General features: G+C 32.4%; 1 protein-coding gene across 1 annotated transcript; it reads right to left on the bottom strand.

Annotated features, from left to right (window-relative positions):
- Nucleotides 1-10,948: 10,948 nt before the first annotated feature.
- LOC134717999 (protein SSUH2 homolog) lies at nucleotides 10,949-24,161 on the bottom strand. The gene is made up of 13 exons (XM_063580501.1): nucleotides 23,988-24,161; nucleotides 22,986-23,029; nucleotides 22,309-22,392; nucleotides 20,188-20,266; nucleotides 19,831-19,963; nucleotides 19,199-19,259; nucleotides 18,593-18,720; nucleotides 16,678-16,740; nucleotides 15,999-16,117; nucleotides 15,348-15,440; nucleotides 13,706-13,808; nucleotides 12,241-12,339; nucleotides 10,949-11,309 (listed from the first exon to the last, which is right to left on the bottom strand). The coding sequence occupies exons 1-13, from the start codon at nucleotides 23,999-24,001 to the stop codon at nucleotides 11,163-11,165; spliced, it is 1,167 nt and encodes a 388-aa protein (XP_063436571.1). The 5' UTR covers nucleotides 24,002-24,161; the 3' UTR covers nucleotides 10,949-11,162.
- Nucleotides 24,162-24,512: the final 351 nt, after the last annotated feature.

Genomic DNA, 24,512 nt, shown 5'->3' with positions numbered 1-24,512 from the left:
GATATCGATAATGCGAGTCAATTGGAATCTAAAACAACCTTTTTCCAACTTTTTGTTCATATTTCTATAGTTTTATTTTAGATGAAAGGATGTTGAAGTCAACGTTTTGTATGATGTCTGCCTTAGCATGCAGTCTCAAACAACATGGACACAAAATACATAACATGATTAAATAGAATTGGGAACACAGTTTTCAATTCTTCAGAATATTGAGACATTTCATAAAAAAACTGAATAAAAACAGGGAAATAAAGTCCCCCATGACCAGATAGGAACCAAATGCCGAGCTGCTAGCGTTGCTCGCGATTAATATTACAAATAAGTCATAAATCGATTGAGAGAAAACAAAATTGGGTTACAAACTAAAAAGGAGGGAAGCACTTCAACTATAAGAGGAAAACAACGAACCAACAGACACACTGAAGTACACCAAAAATAAACAACAATGCAACAAACACAGAAACGAACTATAAGATATCAACTTCCATTTTCCTGACTTGGTACAGGACATTTGAAAAAAAATGTGTGTGTGTTGAACCTGGTTTTGTAGCTAGCAAAACCTCTTGCTTTAATATATAATTACAATAAACAATAACAGACACGAACCTTGTACATGTCGACAATAACACGACGGTTGTAGTATGTGGAATAGAATTTGATTATTCTTCCAGAGCAATTGTGATCACTATCATGTCAGGGTTATTCAGTCTTAAGATTGTTTAATTTGTTGTGTTTTATTAACTGTCTGTCTTTAAGTCGTTTTTCGGGGTTTTTTTTGCCATTAAAAAGTCAATTTGTTTTTAACTAAGAAGTTTAAATATCCCTTTGGTATCTCTCACCTTTTATGTGAGTCAGGTGATGCTCGTTGCCAAAATGTTTGAAAACAAACGTAGAATAACAAGTATAAAAGGACCAAAAGTATAGCTAAATTCGTCAAGAAAGTAAAGCTATGTGAAATGAATATCTATGTCTTAACTTCAATTGATTTCCTTAGTTTCATAACAGATTTTTAGAAATACAAAATATCCTTTAGTGCTTGCTTGTAGCGACCTACAAATTGGTGTGTCGATGCATTAGGTTATCAACAGTCAACCGACAATGGTATTGAACAAGTGGTAGTGCTAACATTACATGGTTCTATTTTTACTTCACAAGATGCTTTATCGAAGATAATGCTACAACGTTCTGCATAACATACAACTCTTACAAAGGTTTATCATTTTTCTTGAGAGGTGTTATTATTCTATTCATAATAGTTACACTGAATGAATGACGTTAGGCTAATTACAAAGTGATGTAGTATTGTGTTATATAATTAGTTATCAAAGGTACCAGGATTATAATTTAATATAAACGGTTAATGTTTACAGTTGTTGTATTCCCCATTCACAACTAACGCTTTACTTGATATAACTACTTAGAAAAGAGAAATTCACAATCAAGAAATTAAAGAAAAAGTAAATGTTTTGTAGTTTGTTGTCCATCTATAGGCAAGTTGGATGGATTAACATACCAGCAACGAGAAATTTATTTTAACCATCATATTTGTAAATCTGTGTACACAGATAATGCATCAGCTATTGGTTTAGTTAATTGGTTTTGCCTTATCTTATTCTTCGCAGACATGGGGGTGTGTTTGTTGATAGAAAAGGGCTTCATGTTTGTAATTATCTACTTTAATCTTCCTTTGGATCGAAGACTTATTTCCTGTATATGACACTAGGAAATCTTTGTACTTCGAAACACTGAATGCTTTTAATCGACCAGTCGTAATGAAACAGATTTTGAAAAGTGATGATAATATTTCCCAATGATAAAATATAATTTTATTATTACTGTTGTTATTGCACTTATACGATTACATTTCACCTGAGTTGTTTTAATCATCTGTTGGTATTTTGGGGGTTAAAAAAGTAAAATCACAAAAATATCGAACTCAGAGGAAAATCTAATCGGCAATCCATACTCACATGGCAAATGATTATTTAAATATTGTAGGGAATGATGCTTGCCCTTTGTTTCGGTCCCTTCTTACCTTAAAGAGAGAGGTAAACTTTTAGTGTGTTTCTGCTAATTGTAGAATAATGTATTAATCTAAAAAAAAAAGGCACAAACTTTCAATATTTTGAACTTTTATTTGCAAGTATAAAAAAGCAATATTCGAAAGTAAATAAAGTATTGAGTCTGTATATTAAAAATCTTTTATTAGCATTGGACCTTAGAATAGATAATTAATTTTATGTCCCTGTTTACCTTATCGTATAACCCACTAGAAAAAAGGTGTTTTGAATAGGGTTTTAAAGGAAAGTATTTACTGTGCTACTCATTATGACGGAGAGGCGAAATATACCGGAGGGACATTCAAACTAGCAAAGTGCTCATATTCATAGAAAAAAAAACCAATGACATGATTAAAAAATAAAAGAAACAGACAAATGATAATTCACAAGAAATAACATAGAAAACTAAAGACTAAGCAAAACGAACCCCACCAAAAACTGGGGGTGATATCAGTTTAGAGATAGCAGATTGTAAGCATAAACCTTAAAAATATCGATAAAGCTTCATGAATGGATAATGATAGTCACCGTAGAAGTAGACGTGCATTATATGTCAATATATTGAAAGTCTTTTGGTAGACCTCAGAAAAGATAACAATCATTATCTCCCCGTTTTACTTTAGTTGACGACCAATAGAACGTAAATCTGACTTATAACTGAATTAACTGGTATAACCTTCCCTCCTATGTTTATGTACATCTACGTGTGGTGGCTGTCTTAATTATAATTAAATGTATTAAAAACTACACATGAGTAGAAACATGTCATAACAGATTGGGAATGGTATTGACGAACTAATTATATTATTAGGAAACTGAAGAAAAAAAACATTAGTATTAATATTTTCATATCAAATTGTACATTTTTATAACTTACTGCAGTTTTATTAATAATATTAGTTTCTGCTATTATGTTTTTCAATGTTTAAAAATATTCTGTTGTTAGGCAACTTTAACCATTTCTATTTCCAAGGATAAGATTTTGACCTTGAATTAATAAGAAAAGAAATGAAACCTCTGAATCGAATATAGTTATCAAAGGTACCAGGATTATTATTTAGTACGCCAGACGCGCTTTTCGTCTACCTAAGACTCATCAGTGACGCTCACAACAAAATATTTATTAAGCCAAACAAGTAAAAAGTTGAAGAGCATAACCGTTAGTCGTTCTTCCTTTATTGAGTAGCATAGACATTGTGTCGTGAACATGTATTTGATAATCTATCTATGCAAAGGTATAATAAAAAAAAATTAAAAAATCAACTTTAATATTGAACAACACGAAGCAAGAAAATATTGTAGGAGTATTCCGTATGAATAATCTTTCCCCAAGACAGTATAAATTTACTACAGTATACAAGTTATCCTATAAAACGGTATAATATTATTTTAACACGCAAACTTATGTCTGTCGGGTCTTGTTGTGTAGTATAGAATTAAAGGCATAATAATCTATATCGCCATTAAGGTTACGAAAAATAGCTTGATTTATTTCTCTTTGCTTTCAAATTATGACAGTCGATGACTACTCAATATATATGTAAGTGCTTAATACCAAACCTCATCTGATTGATATATATTATATATATATATAAATCTGATGAACACAAGTTCCATGGTGTTTATATATTACAATTTCAATCTAAGATTAAGGATATTTGTTAAAAGAAAAAGTGAAATAACAAAAAGAATGAACTGAAGGAAATCCCCAAATTCGATATATATTATATATATATAAATCTGATAAACACAATTTTCATTGTGTTTTGTTTGTCAAACGTTAAGTTTGTTAGGATATTGCAATAAAGACTTATATCAGACGTAAACTTATTAATTAATATATCTGTAATAAAAGTACAAGTTATTTTGTATTTATAATTGCACCACTTTCGGTCTTTTCGAATTTGTGCTGCTGAAACTGGTAATATTTGATACTAGTATTCACACTTCAGTATAAAAGTTTTCTCCTTTTTTTTATTTCTTAAAACATCGTAACAGGCCATGTTTTGTTCAATGGCATTTTATGTCAGGCTCGGTCTTATCTACTCACGGACAATAAGTTTTATTCAAGCAACACTTGTCTATTAATATAGTTGTTTTCAGCGAAAACATAAAGACTATAATAGAAATATTAAATACTTGGAAAATGAATATACGTCAAACTGGTTTTTAAGACGACTGATTCAAATGAGTTTAAACCTTTCTTGTAAGAACTTCTTGATTTCATGCCTATTGGAATTAACGTAGTATACCTACTTCTGACAGCAAGAGACGTTTCTTCCCATCATCCGGAATGTAATACTCAAAGTTTATAAATCGTTGTAATGTAGGAAACCAAAAGGGCAGTCTAACTATTAAACCAATTTTAGTACACTCTCCGTAAAGTAAAATGTTGTTTGACTTTATTAATATTTTGATATGAGCGTCACTGATGAGTCTTATGAAGACAAAACGCGCGTCTGGCGTACAAAATTATAATCCTGGTACCTTTGATATCTATTAACCATACATTTGTTTTTATAATAACATACGTATTGAAATAGAAACAAAAAAAAACAATTTTATAATGAAATCAAGTCATGAGTGGTTTTACACTAGTAATTTTGGGGCCCTTTATAGCTTGTTGTTCGGTGTGAGCCAAGGCTCCGTGTTGAAGGCCGTACTTTAACCTATAATGGTTTAATTTTTAAATTGTTATTTGGATGGAGAGTTGTCTCATTGGCACTCACACCACATCTTCCTATATCAATGAGTGTCTGGCAGTATTTTATATTATGTCTTCCTTATTCTAATTTCCAGTAATCCTTATCGTTATTAGTAAAAAAAAAAAATCAATCTCACACTATACAAACTGTTTTGAAAAGGTCAAACAACAGTGCGTACTTATCGAATGTAAATAAATATCCAAACACTGTTTTGTCTCAAGTATTTCTTATTTTGATTCTATCAAAAACAAACTGAATAAATCAATTGAACACATAGTGTTTTAGCCCGGCAGATATATCGAATGCAAATATATATCTTAGGACTGAAAGAAATGGAGTTCTTGACAAACTGTTATTGTCTTCTATCTAGTGGTTTCAACAAAGCAGCAATTAAATATTAGATGGCTATACACCTCCTTGTTAGTACGATGGGTGGTAATTATGTGGTCATTAAGACTTCCATTATATGAAATAAATTGTACTATATCGATCGCACAATCTCAAGCAAGTCTAGTTTATACTACATGATACAAATCATCTACAGATGCTGTGCTGAATAACACAATGTCACCACCTCAATTTATAGGTTGACCCATCGAATAACATATAAAAGGAAAACATATACAGAACCTAAAAATATCAGACGAAAAAACTTTTAAACAGATGTTAGACCAAGGAGATAGCCAGATAAGGTTGAACAGCCACTTAAGAATGAGACATAAAGTAGATGTTAATATTTGTTTTACTTTCAACAACTGAACGAGCGACACTCTCCAAAAGAGTAATTACAAGTCAGCAAGACATCTTCATATTAGGCACCAGGTTACCGCGCGACAAGGACATATTTAATATTGAATCATCCATAACTATTGGAGGCGCCTAACAAGCTTCCTACTATAGTAAGAGAGATGTTGAAGCTGTCGATGGATAGTATACATCAGTAGTTCAAAACAGCTGCTTTAATCTTTGTTTTTTTGTTTTTTTAATGCTTGTTTTTTAATCTCCTGCGTTGCATATTTTGTTGAACATACTTGAATAATTTTTACAGCGGTATACTACTGTTGCTTTTTTTAAAATTGCAGAGGTTTTATATTTTGTGTCTCTCTACTTATTTTTCCTTAAACATGCTATAAAGGCTTTTATTTGACGCTCGCCTCATGTACTACATTCACATTTTATCTTACAAATGAGAATTTAAAACATTTGCGTTTTCACCTGATTGAATTTTGTACATTTATGTATGATCCCTTAACGTACCAGTAATTTAAGTTTTTAACAATTAATATTTAAATTGTCTTCAATTGCATCCATTTATTATGACAAAATTGTATCTTAGAAGTACATATATAAATTCAACACTGCATGTAATAAATCACACGTCAAAAAGACTGTTCACAATCTTAAGAAGGTTTCCGATTTTTGTTAAGAAATTGTCGATGTTTTTTACTTTAAGGCTTTGTCTTAATTTTTTCCCCTCCTGATTTCGGCTATTTTAAATTAAAAGGGGTTACAGAAATTATATGTACCATGGTATATAAATGTAGTCATATGGTAAGGTTAGACACGAAATATCTATCAACACACAGTGGTATGAATCCTTGTTGCCGATTATAACCTATATGTTTAACAATTAAAACATAAAGGGTTTCAGTACTGGATCTAAAGATCTTTTAATCATTCTAGAATATACTACGATTTCATTCACGGATTTGAATAGAATTTCTAATCCTTCCCGAAAAACGAGTACATTCATCGATGTTTTGGGATTCCAATTCGCTTTTTCCGAATTTAGAGGACTCATTGTGCGTACATCAAAATGAAAATAACGTAACTTCATTGGTTGAATATCCATTGTTAAGTACGTTTTTAACCAATCAAAACATTTTCGTGTACGCTTTTTGAAATATTACCCAGAATGTATTAGATTCTGAAATGGCGAATTGTTGAGTAAGAGTTAATGTGTATTTGTTTATAAACATTTCTGCATGGCTAAGTCCTTTTTTACCATTAAATCAACTCGCCCTTCACACAACGATTCTATCTTTTATATCATTACCAACTTGTGTTGTATGGCAAGAAATGATTACTTCATAATGTACAATTTCATTTTTAGATAAGTGTATTCTTTTGTTTGCAGCTCAATCCCTAAATCAACAACCCATAATTTTATCAAATGAAATCGATCTTGAATAATTTTCACCAGCTTGCTAGAGTAAATTGTCTGTGATAATGACATCAAACAAACGTTGCATGACATCTAAACATTTAGGCTCACGTAAATTAAATTTCCTGGATGACGTTAATGTGTTATTGTCTGGTTCAGTTCCTGTGTCCCAATCAAAACACTTTGTTGTTAGAAATCAACAAACTAAAACGTACATTGTAGAGTGTGTATAACGAGTGTTCTCTCCCTAATCAAAGTTGGGCTAAGGTATTTCGCTTCTAAAATTTGGTTATTCCTTAATAGAGGGTAACATAAGGGCCAAGTAGAACATGATATGTTAAATGCTTATAAGGGAAGGAAGCAGAATAATGGCATTATCATGTCATATTCAAAACATAACAGTGTGGGTTTTTGTTGTCATAAGGAAGTCTGAAAATATCAACTTGTTTATTAAGGCTTCGAAACAGTGGAAGGACGAGGTTAAACAAATAGTCTCGTATCCAACACAAAAAGTTTATATATTTTAGACATTAATCTACCAGTGTATTTTGGCACTACTTTTTGGAATATTGGATCCTCAATGCTCTTCAACTTTGTAGTTGTTTGGCTTTATGACTATTTTGATATGAGCGTCACTGATGAGTCTTATGTAGACGAGACGCGCGTCTGGCGCACTAAATTATAATCCTGGTACCTTTGATAACTATTTACATTGAACAATGGCTACAATATAGTCATTAAAATAGTAAAACTCAAATAAAACCTATTTTCCATCGCCAAGTATGTCTTTGATTGTACATTAGCAATTGATGCGACGTAAAATAATCTTTAAAATGTCACTTTATTGCTTTGTAAATGAAAGAACAACAGGAAGTATTCTTGCTGTAGTATAAAACTAATATATTTGACAGCTGCCATATGAGAATCTCGATTAAAAATAACAAAACCAAAAACGTATAACCGCGGAGGATAGTTATCAAAAGTACTAGGCCTTTTATAGCTGACTATATGCGGTATGGGCTTTGCTCATTGTTGAAGGCCGTACGGTGACGGTAATTGTTAATGTTTGTGTCATTTTGGTCTTTTGTGGATAGTTGTCTCATTGGCAATCATACCACATCTTCTTTTTTTATAGGCTTATAATTTGATACGTCAGACATGCGTTTCGTCTACATAAGACTCATCTGACACGCATTCTTCCTGGTTTTTGTCATTTTTTCACCTTTTCATTAAGAGTGACTGGTTGTAATGTTTAACAGCAGTTTTGAAAAAGTAATATATTAAATGAATTTCTCCTAAAAAATATGTACCTATAGTTTGCGATTGATTTTTAAGGATGCTAATGGTTACCTTTAAGCTATATTTGCAGCAGAGTTACCAGATATTTTTTCGTCGAACACGGCATTAAACATTAAAGTATAAGCCTGATACTTTTGATAACTATTTACACCACTTGATCGATGCCACTGCTGGTGGACGTTTCGTCTTCTAGGGTATCACCAGCTCAGTAGTGGGCACTTCGGTGTTGACATGAATATCAATGATATGGTTATATTTTTATAAATTTACTGTTTGCAAAAGTATGTATTGTTCTAAACACTAAGGATTTTCTTATCCAAGGCATTAATAGCCATAGCCGTATTTTGCACAACATTTTGGAATTTTGGGTCCTCAGTGCTCTTTAATATTATACTTGTTTGGCTTTCTTACTATTTTGATAACGCGTGTCTGGTGAATCAAATTATAAGCCTTGTACCCTTGATGACTCTTTACACCAAAGGGTCAATGCTACTGCTGGTGCAGTTTAGTCCCCGAGCTGGTATCACCTTCTCATTAGTCAGCACTTTGGTGTTGACATGAATATCAACTTTATGGTAATTTTTATTAATTAAATGTTTGCAAAAGTATGAATTATTCGAAATACTAAGGATTTTCTTAACCAGGCATAAATTACTTTAGCCGTATTTTGCACAACGTTTCTGGAATTTTTGGATCCTCAACGCTTTTCAGCTTTATCCTTGTTTGGCTTTCTAGTTGTTATATGAGCGTCACTGATGAGTGGTATGCAGACGAAACGCGCGTCTGGTAGATTACATTATAACCCTGGTACATTTAATAACTATCATGGCAATAAAATGGTTGGTGATGTACTTCAGCTGTAGTGGAAAAAAAACTTAAAAATGTAAATGGACGACATTGCAAAAAAATGCAAAAGCTCGAAAAGAATATATTTGGTCTATTCAGATAATAATACATGTGGCAATCTTCAAAAATAAATCAAATTTGTCAATTTGCACCAATTTGTCAGGGCTATTCATGGGAAAACATTTTGCAAAATTTGGTCAATATTTTTACCAAGTTTAACCAATGCATGTTTATTTCATTCCATTACTTTTAGCAATAACAGCGCCAAGATACACCAACTTCAGATCATAATGACTATGTTTTCGATCGAAATTCAAAACAGGGTGAAAACATTATGAATTATCATACACCAAATTCCGTAAGTAATAATAATACACTCATCAATTATGGGTTTTGGTTTAAAATGTTTTCTTCAATTGTATCTGGTCGATGCCATTGCTTGTGGAGTTTTATTCCCCGAGGGTATCACAAGCCCAGTAGTCAGCACTTCATGATGACATGAATTAACATTGAAATGGTCATAATTATAAATAAACTGTTTACAAAACTTTACAATTTTGAAGTGCACAGGCTTTTCTTTCTCAGGAATATGTTACCTTACCTGTAATTTGGAGAACAAAAATAGGAATTGCTGGTCCTCAATGCTCTTCGTCTTTGTACTTCATTTGGCCTTTTAAACTGTTTTGGATACAAGCGTCACTGATGAGTCTTTTGTATACAAAACGTTCGTCTGGCGCAAATACAAAATTGCAATACTAGAATCTATATTGAGAGTATGTTAGAACAGACAATATATTTACCAACTGTCCACGTAATCAGCGTTCAACATTCTTCTATCTACCAATGTCGTCTTTTAATCATTTCAATGTTTCGATTTTCAGCGTCAAATGTATTCAAAGAGCTACAACTCGGGTGATTCAAACTATTTCACTATTCCAAAGAAGGCCCATCATATTTTGTTTAATATACTTTACATGCGTACGCAATGATAAGCCTTGTACATTTTAGACGATTTGTACATATATTAGTACGTCTAAACCAGTGACAACTATACGACAAATTTCATCCATCGGATCTCCAGTGATGGTGATACAAGGCTGAAAACACATTCTGTATATATAATACGTCTGAGCATTAACCCAACAATGAAAATTCTGTAAATGTGCGGAAGCTGTGTAACTAAAACGTATGTTTAGTATGGACATAACTGTGTCTTTTAATACCTCACACTCAGATACTTACAGCATGATAGGTTATTTACTACAAGTGCAGTGATGAAACGTCCCGTTCAGATCTTTCCAAGTCATTATGACATATGTGTCTTTCTCGTATGGATAAAAAAAAGTGCAAATAATATAATGATCGTTGTATTTCCTAACCATAGCGTAAAAATACAAATAAACTCGTCATAGATACCAGGATTTTGATTTTGTACGTCAGACGCGCGATTCCTCTTCATAAGACTAATTTGTGACGCTCGAATAAAAGAAAAACGTGAAAAAGGCCAAATAATGTGCAAGAGCAATAAGGACCAAAAAGATCTCGAAATGTTTTGCAAAATAAGGTAATTTTTAATAATTCCTAATCAATATAACCGGTCCATAAGCAAGCCATGGTCGTACGATGACATTTTTCCAATAGAGAACCATCTAATGCTGCATATTCAAAGTCCTAACCATCCAAAATTTATTGCGTTTTTACGACAAATAAAAACGAAATATAAACACCCGGCAATCAAATTCAATAAAGACGTCAGACTAAACTGTAATAACGTAGGTATAATAAATGTTCATAAAACCAAAATATAATTAAAAACAAAAGATATTTAAAATATGTATTCAACAAGAATAACGTTTAAAAAGATTAGAAAGCATATACAATGGACGGAAATTCCAAAATCTGTAAAGAAACCATTGAATACAAATAACGTCATGTTTCTTTTATAATAAAAGGTAACACATATGGCTAAAATCCAAATAAATGCTCTAATAAAAAGAGTATATGATAAAAATACATAATGCATCTAACATTAACAAGTAACATACACTGCATAAATAGTTCCAACGTTTCAAACTAATGGAGACAAATTTACATAATCTCGCAGCCGTAACAACACTGGTCAGGATAATCAGGGGCATGAACTCTACAATCTAACCCATAAACATAATAACTCAAAAGTTTGTTATTATGTCTGTACTCGCATTTTGTCACAGGAATAACTTTTATTTTATGTCGCTGAAAATAGAATAAAATTTAAAATGTGGAAAGGTATTTTCTGCTGAAAGGCAAGACTTAAATTCCTTGGCGTTATAAGCTTGACTGATAATAAACTTAAAATAATCATCTCTGTATGTCTATGTGAACAGTTTATTTCTTACTTGGTTAGGCTACATGATTGGTATCACAAGCGTAACAAGACTGTTTGTCCTTTCTAGAAATCGGAGGTCTTCCCTCTGTTTTGGTGGATAAATGTAGCTCAATGTAAAGTTCTTTGTATAATTGTAGGAACTATTGCTTTTCTTTTTGCTTTGTCTATATGATTTTTTTGGTTTCTTTGTAACAGAATTGTGTTATTCTTTATAGTGATTTAGATTATAACACAGTATTGGTCTGCTGTAATTTTTGACATTTTTATCTATTATGTCTGTTTTGTTTTGTTTACACATCAAAGTCAATATGATGATTTGTTTGATGCGACTGTCTTACAAGTGAGAGGTTTATTTAGCAATAGGTTTAATCCACCTTTTTTTATAAATAAGGCTTTGTTTGTGCAAATTCAGAAATGTGACAGTTGTTGCCTTTTGTGTAATAAAAGCTTTTGATATTGCCATGTGATTAGTGTTTTTCAGTTTGTTGAATTTTACTCGGACATGGAAATTTTGGTATTTTACTTATTTCTAGTTTTTTAAGCTTTTTTTTTTATTTTACTACAGTTTTGTGTATCTTGTCTTCAAATTGTTGTTGTTTTTTTATACCCTTTTTTTATTTATTGAAAAGCAGAGTTGTTATAAGTTATTCAGGAATGATTACATTACCATGCTTGACATGCGGCATTTACCTAATTTAAATTATCAGTTAGTAAAAACTCCATCAAAATTAATATTGTGATAACCGAACAGCTTAATGTTTCAATAAATTAATTAAAACAAGAATTGTAATAACTTACCTGCATCAAAATAAGAGAGTGTGGAAATTTCTGTTCTGCTAACAAGCGAGCGGAAGCGGTCATAATTTCTGGATCTGGAGACTTCGTGATAGGGTATAACTGAAATATTTAGTATCGTCAAAGCATGTTTCATAATTTAATGTATACGTATGTTAATAATTCCCTGATAAAGAGTAGAAGTATTTTTTCCCTGTTTAAAGAATAGAAGAAAAAAACATAACTAGCTTCACAAAATCGTAAACTATTTTGAAAACTGTTTCTTACAGAAAATTCTTGAGATATAAGATTTCTTATATCTATAAGTTTGAATGTCCCTCTTATATCTTTCGACCCTCTTTCAAGTCCTGTTTATTAGATAATCATAGTTCAATATAAAAATAATAAGATGTTGTAAGATTGTCAATGAAACAACTATCCACCAAGGACAATAGTAGGTCTCCGTACGATAGTCGTCAATGAACAAAACCAATACAGTAAAGTATTCTATAAAAGGTCCTGGGATGACAAACTGTGAAACACTTAAAACCAAAAACCAAATGACCTGATAAGTGCTAAATTCATTAAGCAAAATGCAATATGAAATACAGCCTCCAGCGATTACCACTGATTAACAGATTCCAGAACTAAGACATGCTTAGAGAAAACTGGCTTTTAAAATTTTTCCCAATGGTGACTGCTTGTTAAAGAATTTTGATCTTGTAATATGAATTTTAAAATTTGAATGCTCTAAAAATGTGAAATATAAACACAATTTTCTTTCAATGTGAGATCGTTAACCATCTTTGTTTTCAATATTTTATCACAAAAAACATTTAGTAAAAATCGCTAATGTATTGGGATGTAACTGTCGGAGCTTTCCTTATGTTTCTCCATTTGAAGTTAAAACTGTATTTCAAGGTCCATGAAATAATTTATTTCAGCAAAATACTCTGTTCTGCACATTATTAACTTCACAGGCGCTTCACACCAACATTTTTTTGACAAATTTGCAAATTTGTAAATTGTTCTTGGGAGTAGCGATCTGAATAACAGGAACTACATTTGTAAGTCTGATCAACCCTTTTAACAGTAAATTAGAGGCAACAGTAGTTTAATGATGTTCGAATCACATATATAAATTGAGAAGATATAAATCAAGATAACAAAAAAAGGGAACTACATGATTACCAAAAGGAGCGAAACCTGTATCGAATTCATGGCCGTTTCAGAAATCTAATGCATCCTGGATAATATCTTCAAAAGCGTACACCAAAACGTTGTCATTGGTTTAAAACGTTATAAACAATGGGAATTCAACCAATGACGTAACTTTATTTTCACTTTGGGGTACAAACAATGAAATTACCCATGATTCTTTAGATTCCAAAACGGCCAATTGCTTCCCTCTTACTTTTAAAAAAATAACCGATTGCATAGGATTTATGTTCTTTGAGACCATTAAATATGATATTGTAATCAATCATACCATAGGTTGTACATCTTCGAAAGCTATTGTTCCAGGAACTCTGGTCACAAGTACTTTTGGAACATTGGATTTTCCAACAGCATGATCACCTTTATAGGTTTTCCTGAAAGCAACAATATGAATATTCATGAGGTTTTCCTGAAAAGTAACAATAGGAATTTACAAGTGGTTACAAAAGTTTTCCGGAAAGTAATAATATAAGTATGCAGCTCAGGAGGTTGTATACAAAAACACTTTAAATAGTCCAGCATGCATTGCGGCCGTTTGACATTTCGCTATTCGTGTGTTTGATTTTTTTATCATGATTTTCTTGATAGAGGGTTGCTGTTCACAAGGAAGCAATTAATCCAAGAGTTTCAAATGGTGCAGTTGAAATCATCCCTTCGTAAATTTTACGGACGCCATCACGAGTTGGTTGACCGTTATGCAATTACCGTACAGATGATATCGGATATGTTTTTTACGTCGTAACTACAGTCTTTTTCCCTTTCATCAATGTGACCTACCGAATTAGACTATTTACCGGATTTGTTATAACATGAGCAACACGACGGGTGCCACATGTGGAGCAGGATCTGCTGACCCTCCCGGAGAACCAGAGATCACCCCAAGGTTTTGGTGGGGTTCGTGTTGCTTATTCTTTAGTTTTCTATGTTGTGTCATGGATACTACTTTTTGTCTTTTGTCTTTTTCATTTTTAACCATGGCGTTGTTTATTTTCGATTTATCGGTTTGACTGTCCCTCTGGTATCTTTCGTCCCTCTTTTCAATTCATTGCGATTTTGATTTTCCTACGTAATCACAAATCCTATATAATTTTAGTGTGTTTACAAATCCTGACAATGTTATTAACACTGCATAAATTGTATGCTTCCAGGAACGATCAAATTGGATCATTTACAAGTCAGGAGTATATCGATACATATACAATTAAGGAGCAATATGTCTTGGTATATAATAAGCATAGCCAGATTCATCTACATATTAAAAAGAAGATGTGGTATGAATGCCAATGAAACAACTCGCCACAAGAGACCAAAATGACACAGAAATCAACCACCATATAAAAGTCAAAAGTCTTACTTGGCTTTAAAATTAGAAAGATCATATCATAAGCAACAAGTGTACTAAGTTTCTAGTTGATTGAACTTCAGCTTCACCAAAAACTACCTTGACCCAAAACTTTAACCTGCGGACGAACGAACGAACGGACGGAGCCACAGACCAGAAAACATAAAGCCCCTCTACTATCCTAGGTAGGGCATAAAAAACGCATTGACTATTGAGCTACCGATAAGTCCAGGGACTAACAGTTGATAAGTCACGATATTGGCCAGGTGCCAGCAAATGAAAATCACACCGACAAAACTTCGTAACATTTAAGATGCTTAATCGATAATTTTTGAAACGTAACATAAATCATAACAGATCGCAGACATTCAAACACATGCTCATTTTTAAACAACGACAGAAAAATCTCAAAAAATTAAATGATTTGCAGGAAAAGAAGACATTGGTCCTTATCCAAAAATTCCTCTGTACATAATATGTACTTCGATATCCTAACCTCTTTAATTCACACGCATGCATGGTCCATGGTGTAGGTTAACTACACGATACATGTAAAATTCAAGTAACATACCATGTAACCAACAACTGAATGTACCATTTCAGCTTAGTTTGTCCCTGACAACTTGGACACGTCACTCGTGCAGTTCCATTACAGCGAGAGCAACTAAAATATCAAAAAAGGTATTATTAATGTTTATGACCTGTAAAAGCATAATGCATTTTATAAAAAGGAAAGTATCATTCCTAGAGTGAGGTACATAAATATCATTACTTTTAGTGTACTTTATATTTCTTGGCAGTTGTGCAACTAAAGCAAATCAAATGGAAATTATTATAAAACATATGTTTTAACCACATGAACTCCAATTCAAAATTCCCAAATAAAATTCAAACACTAAATTATCGATGTTATGTATAAATGGGCATCCTCTAGCTATATTGGATTGTACTGTACGTTTGCAATCATGCGAAACACTGCGGGTATCACTTGTAGCGTAGAATCTTCTTCTCCTTGCAGAGTAACTTTTGTGGGAACAAGTAAGCCTGCCCTTCTATTAATATTTTATGCCATTATCTTTTCATCGTTTTCCGTTCTTCAATAATGAGTTGTAGGACTCTCGTTGACATCATTTTTCACTCTTTCTTAGATAGCTTTCGCCTCTCTTTCATATAACTTTGTCTTTTCGTCGACACAACGTTCGATGTAACAATTGATACTTACGGCTTTTTACCTGATCCATCACATACGTCACACTTATGAACTCCTGACCTCCATACACCCTGACTGTCCTTAACACGCTGTTGTCTTCTTCCTTTTCCTTTACACATCCCACAATGAAGCTGAAAGATTACAGTAAATATAATTAATATGTAGCCATAACTAAGACAATAGTACACATAAAAAGATACTTTGAATAAGTCATTACAGAACACAATACTTAATTCATGATGATGAGGGTCTGGATACGGGATTTATCATTTCTGTTTTTCTTATAATTTTAAGATATTTTTTTCTATTCTATATGTGTATGGTCCATTATTCCCTGTTTTTTATTGTGTGTCCTTTATTCTGTACTTTTTGCCTATCTACTCTGTAGACCCATCCTGAATATCATGTATACACAATAAAGATGATAGCAGAAAACCACCACGTATAAGCAAATAGAAATAAAATATATGAAACAGAGTCGCTAGAGAAAAAATACCCCAGGTAGGTTTTTATGGCAGTTCGATATCATTATTTCTGGACAAAATTTACGGATTTTGTTTTACATACACCCTTCTTTTTTAAAGTTATATGATTTATCGGGATGTTTAGTAAAATCACGAGGCTGGATTTAACAGTGCGGTAGTGTACTTATTGTCTATGAAAAACAGGGGAAATATTCAGATAAACATACCCGTCCTCTGCCTTCACAGCCAGCACATATAAGACATCCACCAGCTTGACATCTGTGACAAGGCTAAACAAAATTGTTGACATTAAATATCACTGGTCATAAAAAGCTTTTTGGTAATAAAGAAGACGAGTTAAACTAGTATTTGAATTAAGTAAACGAACAAAGATTAACACATTTCTTTTATTTACAAAATAAACAACATTTCGATAATGGTTGCAGAGTATAATGCTTTATTTTAGACATATTTTAATTGTTCAAAGTAGCAAAAGGGATTGGGCATAAGTTATAACAACATTAGTGACGTCCTCTCCCTACAATCCTTTATTGTTAATTACTAGTAAAAACAATTGTAATACTAAAATTGATACATGAATTCACAACTAGCAACTGGTTTCTGGTCCAGTTATATAATCAACCATACAAGTATATCTTTGAGTCGACCACGACTGACTTTGGAATATCTGATTATTGGGCACATGGGTGAGTTATAAAAAAGAAGATGTGGTATGATTGCCAATGAGACAACTATCCACAAAAGACCAAAATGATACAAACATTAACAAGGTTATTTTATCTATAATTTATTATTAACAAGAGTGCACACACTGAAATGTCTCGCCTTCTTTACAAATCATTGATATTATGTTGATAGTCCTAAGTATGAAGCTTTATTAAAAACTGTCACATAAACTTAACATTAACTAAGATAACTAAACAAAGACCAATGAACCATGAAAATGAGGTCAAGGTCAGATGAACCATGCCAGGTAGACATGTACAGCTAACAATGCGTCCATACAACCAATATAGTTGACCTATTACTTATAGTTTAAGAAAAATAGACCAAAACACAAAAACTTAACACTGAGCAATGAACCATGAAAATGAGGTCAAGGTCAAATAAAAACCTGCGCGACTGACATATAGATCTTAAAATATTTCCATACACCAAATATAGTTGACCTATGACATATAGTATTAGATAAAAAGACCAAAGCTCAAAAACTTAACTTTGACCACTGAACCATGAAAATGAGGTCAAGGTTAGATGACATCTGCCCGCTAGACATGTACACCTTACAATCATTCCATACAAAAAATATAGAAGATCTATTGCATAAAATATGAGAAAAACAGACCAAATCACAAAAATCTAACTATAACCACTGAACCATGAAAATGAGGTCAAGGTCAGTTGACATCTGCCAGTTGGACATGTACACCTTACAGTCCTTCCATACACCAAATATACTAGCCCTATTGCTTATAGTATCTGAGTTATGGACTTGACCACCAAAACTTAACCTTGTTCAATGATCCATGAAATGAGGTAGAGGTCAAGTGAAAACTGTCTGACAGGCATGAGGACTTTGCAAGGTACGCACATATCAAATATAGTTATCCAATTACTTATAATAAGAGAGAATTTAACATTACAAAAAATATTAACTTTTTTTTCCAGTAGTCATTGAACCATGAAAATGAGGTCAAGGACATTGGACATGTGACTGACGGAAAGTTCGTAACATGAGGCATCTATATACAAAGTATGAAGCATCCAGGTCTTCTACCTTCTAAAATATAAAGCTTTTAAGAAGTTAGCTAACGTCGCCGCCGCCGCCGCCGCCGCCGCCGCCGCCGGATCACTATCCCTATGTCGAGCTTTCTGCAACAAAAGTTGCAGGCTCGGCAATATACTGTTCATGCAATATAAGGTTCAATGGAATTAAAAGAATGGTTGTCAATAAATATTACAGATTATTTGTGATGCAAACGAAACAATGTGCTTTCAGTCAATCGAATACAAACAAATGCAATTACCCTTACACAATATAAACAAATAAGTACCTTCCATATGCCAAACTAAACAAAAAGATCTTTACTCTTATGCAATGTATGACAAATAGGCACTTACCCTGACGGAAGCTGTATGGGGAACCTCCACACTGCGAGTCTCAAAATCTCTAAACTGTTCTACCGAGGTTAGTGGGATTTCCCAAGGGTGCACTGGTATTCCATTTTCTGGTCCGTCTATAAATTGTCCTATAATTTTTTTTGAAAAATGTGGCTAATTTACTTTTCTTATCACCACCTTACTCATTCTAATAAGAAAACTTAGAATTACATAGTCGAATGTTGGTAAGGACCTGTTATTGCAAAAAAAACACGTTCAGTTTTCATATGTTGTTTGAAGGACATTTTAACTGCTCCTTTATTTGCATACTTATTACACCCATATTGGATGTAAACATGTATTCGACAATTTCGGTCGACAAGGAGTGCTAATCTAGATTTTTTTTTTACTAATGTATGTTTTTGTTGTGACATTTAGCTACACCTGGTTATTCACGAAAATTGATACAATAATCCTCAACATTTGTATCTTGAATTAAGTTAATCGACTACACACTAATTTGAATGATGCCTTAGCTCTATGACTCTTTAGTTTGAACGAATGGACAATTGTCCATGCATCGTAAATTCTTAAAACTTATTGTAATAAAGTTTGTAATCTTCGTACCTCTGAATGGTTCCATTTGCCATTGCGTCGATCTTGTTTCTGTAAAGGTTTCCAATGTGTACTGTAAAAAAATGTACCAAGTTAAGTATTGAATTGAAAATATGAATATTCAAGAAAAGTGGTAGCAAAACAAAATCAAATCATTTCGTTGAATATAAATCACAAGTCAACGAAATAAAGACAAAAAGGTAAAGCATGTTGAAAATAACATTATGTTTTTGTCATACCTTTTTTGTTTATGATATAACTTAAGTTATATGATTATGACAAATTAGAAAAGTAGCAGTGCCAATCAGCACAATCTCTCCTTTTTTTTCACTTTGCGTGTTACAGACTTGTTGTATTGTATTTGCAGTCCCGTCAGTGCATCCGAACTGTGATGGGTTTAAATCTAGAAACTATTGGTTTAACACCAATAACTAGTTTTAGCCCCGTTCCCCCTAAATCCTTCTGAGTGAAAAAATCCAAATTCTTCGCTTTGCACCGAGTGTGTTTCCTTAACATTTGAAGCATTCAAATCAGTACCTGCTTAAGATGACATATATCATATTACATTATATTATGTATAATATAATAAAAGCGTAACATTTTTAAGATATACATCATTTTAATGTTATAAATATATTAGTTACATGATATGTAGTTGAAGATTCCAGGTTTTCAAACGTTGTTATCTTATTGGCTGTTCCCTTTCCCCAGCAACACTGTGTTTCTATGTGGTCCAGCAGGGCCTTCTTTGCTCTATCATGTGATATAACTGGAACCCTACAATGTTAATGGGAAAACGTATTAATTTGTTTCAGACATATTTTTCTTTAAACAGCACAAACATAAGGACACGCGTTTACTTGGAAAATTAAAGAAAGTAAACAAAAAATACTTAAGTATACAATTAAATAAACATTAAGATTTAAAACCAAACACCAAAACTTTAATATATGGAGTAAATGGTTCCCTTGTAAGATTTCACATTTACTATTGTAACTTACTCTTGCATTTCTGGCTGCTTATACGTAGCTTTATCCGGGACACTTGTTGAGAGGGGCGGCATTGGTGGTGGTAGTAAGCCTGCAACAAATATAAGCTAAAAATTAAATTCTAAATATGCTATGCTAACATGTTCAACTCCCCCACATTCTGTCTGTGCGTATCCCAAGTCAACAGCCTATAATTCAGTGTTTGCCGTTTGTTGTTTTTCATATTTATTTTTTGTTCATTATTTTGTAAAAAAATATTTAGGCCGTTAATTTTCTCGAATTGTTGTACATTTGCGATTTCGTGGCCTTTCATATAGAAGATTATGCGGTATGGGCTTTGTTCATTATTGAAGACTATAGCTGTAAATTTCTGTGTCAATTGTGGAGAGTTGTTTCATTTGCAATTCATGATACCACAACTTCTTTTTTATCTTCTTATGAATATATTTTTTTTGTAGAATTTTCAAATGTCAAAATATAATCAAAACAATATCGATGACTTTTAGGACATATGTTGCTTCAGTGATGTACTCTTTATAGATCTAACATGAATAGTTTAAAATCTTAACTTAAATATTGACACAAAAGATATACATAAATATTACTTGCATATCTACAGTGTTATAAAATAACTATTCGTCACCTATATATTATGTTTGGTCTATATTTCAAATGATAATACGTAATTATTCATTAAATAATATTTTTAAGGTATTTATCATGGAATTTTAACAACCATCAGTTGGAAGACACAGCATTGCCTGAAGTATATTTGATTATTTGATCATAGTTTTTTCTTCATTTTCCCGCCCCCTCAAAACAAAACAAAAAGATATCACAGAGCTAAAAACAGGCTGATAAATTTTGAGGGGGAACCTTAAAAATGATTTTTTAAAGAAAAAAGATTAAAATAATCAAATTTGTTTAAAATAGGTAATCATGTAATCAAAAACAAAAATTGAATAAACTAAAAAAAAACTAGATGCAAACTGTCCCTTTTCATTGAAAGCTTGCATGTACCTCAACAATAACTAAGTTAGTATGGTTAATACATTCAGTAAAATAGAGAATTTACTATCAAATGTTGAACATACATGTAATTTATACGTGTTTCTCGTTTCTCGGTTTTTTTTTATATAGATACTTGACCGTTGGTTTTCCTGTTTGAATGGTTTTACACAAGTAATTTCGGGGCCCTTTATAGCTTGTTGTTCGGTGTGAGCCAAGGCTCCGTATTGAAGGTCGTACATTGACCTATAATAGTTTACTTTTTTAAATTGTTATTTGGATGGAGAGTTGTCTCATTGGCACTCACATCACATCTTCCCTTATTTATGTGGTGTTCCTTTGGGTCATTACAGTCAAAGTCTTTTTCTCAATATAATGTGATTCATAGCAGTAAGTTTTTTTTTTATATTTCAATGTTGATAGGTGAACACCAACAGACAAACATGTAATGTTATCCAGGACTATAATAAAATAATGGGTAATTAAACATGATGATTGTGTAAAGTCCGTAGACTTGCTGGTATGTAGACTCATACGTATAAGAGTTCCTCTGACGCTGGAAAATGATAGTATGTTGGTCATTTACAGGAATATAGGATTAGAGTCACCATGCAACGAACCTTTTATCGTGTCACTACTCGTATATGAGACAACCGAATGTATCTATGGATTTGTAGAAATGTACAGTCAAACAGACGTCTCCCTCTTCTATTGGTTAACAGTCCGTTGGAAATGTCAATGGGGATACTAATGGCAAATAGCCATAGACAAATCCAAGTTTACCATTAGTGAACATAACCGTGTAGGAATATATCTGCAACCAGAAGGGATAGTACTAGTAAATATATCTTAATGAGGCTATCGTTAACTTCCTCTCGTGCAGTGGTGAATTAAGAGGGTTTTTTAGGGGGACCCGAACCCCCCTTTATTGTGATTTTTTTTTATCTATATAGGGAATCACTGAAGCATGACTGGAGCGGGTTCCCTCTTTGGTAGTCATTGGGCCCCAAGTAGCACGGTCATAAACACATTTAAATATTGTGGAACTCATGGTAAGGGTGAATAAAGTCTGCTTTTAATTTCGATGATTTTTGAGACATGGTACTATGGTTGAATCAAACCTACCTCCTTCAATCGAATATCCAGGAATAACATACAAATCCGTCGGTAAACCAACTTTGTCATTTTCTCCTATTCCCTCAAGTATGACTGAAAAAGAATGTTAATTACTCGTGCATTAAATATATACTTTGAAAGATTGGTGTTTCTGTTTTATTGCAATATGTTTTTGGAGTTTCCCAAATTGTTACCTAATTCGCTAGAACAATGCTTAGTATGCCAAAAAAAATTATAAGTTGTCACGTGAATGAATGTGTTCGTATATAATTTTGCTGATCAGACTAGGTTCATCTTTTTTTTTTGTTACTCATTCATAGTTTTTTTCATATAAGTAAATCTAAATCAGTTTGAACTACTCTTATCAGAGATGTCATATCAATTTTGTCATTAGAAGGTTTGTTTCCCCCCAAAAATGTGTCCGAAACCCTAACCAAGGTTTAAAATGGATATTACATGTGAAACAAAAACGAATATCTTTTTACTAATTTTGTATGTTTTGATAATGACTCTTATGGTACCTTCTACTGTGAATTGCTTAATTTAAATAGTGTCCGCAATTTACGTTTACATTATAAGCACGGTCACTCAATTGTAATCGTGATAGTTCTAGAAAATGTTAATTTATAAATTTGTTAATGACCAAAATGCTTTGATAGAAATTGCACATGTTTCCCTGAACTAACCTGGATCGTTTTTGTCGACAGAATCAGGACCACCTGCATTGGGTCTGAAAAAGAATAGGAAAGATAAAGAGACGTCTGTGTGTATATAATCTATCAGAAAATGTTTATTATTCTAAAAGAAAATATGTAAGAAACTAAATGTTCAAATATTGTTGAGTATTTCATCTTGCCAGAATCTGATGCTTTATGTTTGTTTGAACCTTCAATGTTAACAAAAACAAGCTATTTTCTACAAGATCTACCCCCTTTGTACTGTTTTCAAATTTTAGAACAGACAAAAAGGTTAAATGTTTGTCAACTGCAACAAAACAAATGGCATTTTGATACTTTGAATGACGTATGAAAAACATATGACCCGCATAACGTTTTGGAAATGGCCCCATCGTTTCGTGATCCAGTAGGCACTGTTAGATTTCATGTATGCCAAACCATCTTATATTTTGAATTTTTCAATGTAAAATGTTCAAATAACTTTCAATTATCCACCAAAATGCACGACAAATAAGGACAGTCGACAGTCAGTAAACCTCTCTCTAACACTACTCAATGCTATAGGTTTCGGTGGTCAGCAAAGTCGAAGTTCACTTTTATTTGAAATCTAAGTACTATTAAGAAAATACTATAAGTTTCTCTATTGAACTGGATGTTTAACTTTATATATGGCAGCCATGAAATCACAGGACGAAATCTTTAATTTAGATTAACCTTGTCCGTCTTATCTAAAATATTGAAAATATATATTCCCTGTAATAAGTTTGCTGCATACTTGTTGCCCTACCCTGACCATTCCCCAAAAAAACAAAACAAAACAAACAAAGAACAAAAATAGGTTTTAAATGTATTAATATGAAGGTTGTAAATTTCTACCATAAAAGTAAGTACATGAAGGATTACATGCATCAATTATTAATTAAACTAACAAATCAATAGCACAAGAAGTGGAGAGTTTTAGTATAAAAAGGCTACAATAAACCTCTATAATGAATGATAAACATTTCTTACCCTATTTGTGACATTTTGAAGTTCTTGTTGTCAAAATGATTTAAATAACAGTACGAATACGGTTAGATTCCACCAATTAGTATTCTGTCTATTTCAATCAATCAATGGTATTTAACGGTCAGAAATTAAGACCACTGGTCAGAGTGAGTGTGTCGTGTGCAAAGGCTTTTAATTTCTGACTGGCCAATATACAGGTAACCTTTAGTTATTAGTTCAAATATTTAAATACCTTAGGATTTGGTAATTTTCAATGACACATATGCATATATAGTTCAATAAGGGTTCATTCAACGTCCCTACTATAACTGTAAATAGTTATCAATGGTACCAGGATTATAATTCACAATATTTTTGAAGATGTTAGTGAATATTAGATCAATTATCGTCCAGGATATTTTTATTTGTGAATAGATTTTTTTCAGGAACAAATTTCCGAAGTCACAATTAGATGGCATGTTAATTGTTTTCTGTTTTAAAGACATTTTGAGATAGTTTCGTGATTCGTGTACGATTATCCTATATTCG

The sequence above is a fragment of the Mytilus trossulus genome, chromosome 1 (genome assembly GCF_036588685.1).
Source record: "Mytilus trossulus isolate FHL-02 chromosome 1, PNRI_Mtr1.1.1.hap1, whole genome shotgun sequence".
Taxonomy (NCBI): Eukaryota; Metazoa; Mollusca; class Bivalvia; order Mytilida; family Mytilidae; genus Mytilus; species Mytilus trossulus.
The sequence above is the reverse complement of the archived record's forward strand: the minus strand, read 5'-3'. Positions and strand labels throughout refer to the sequence as shown.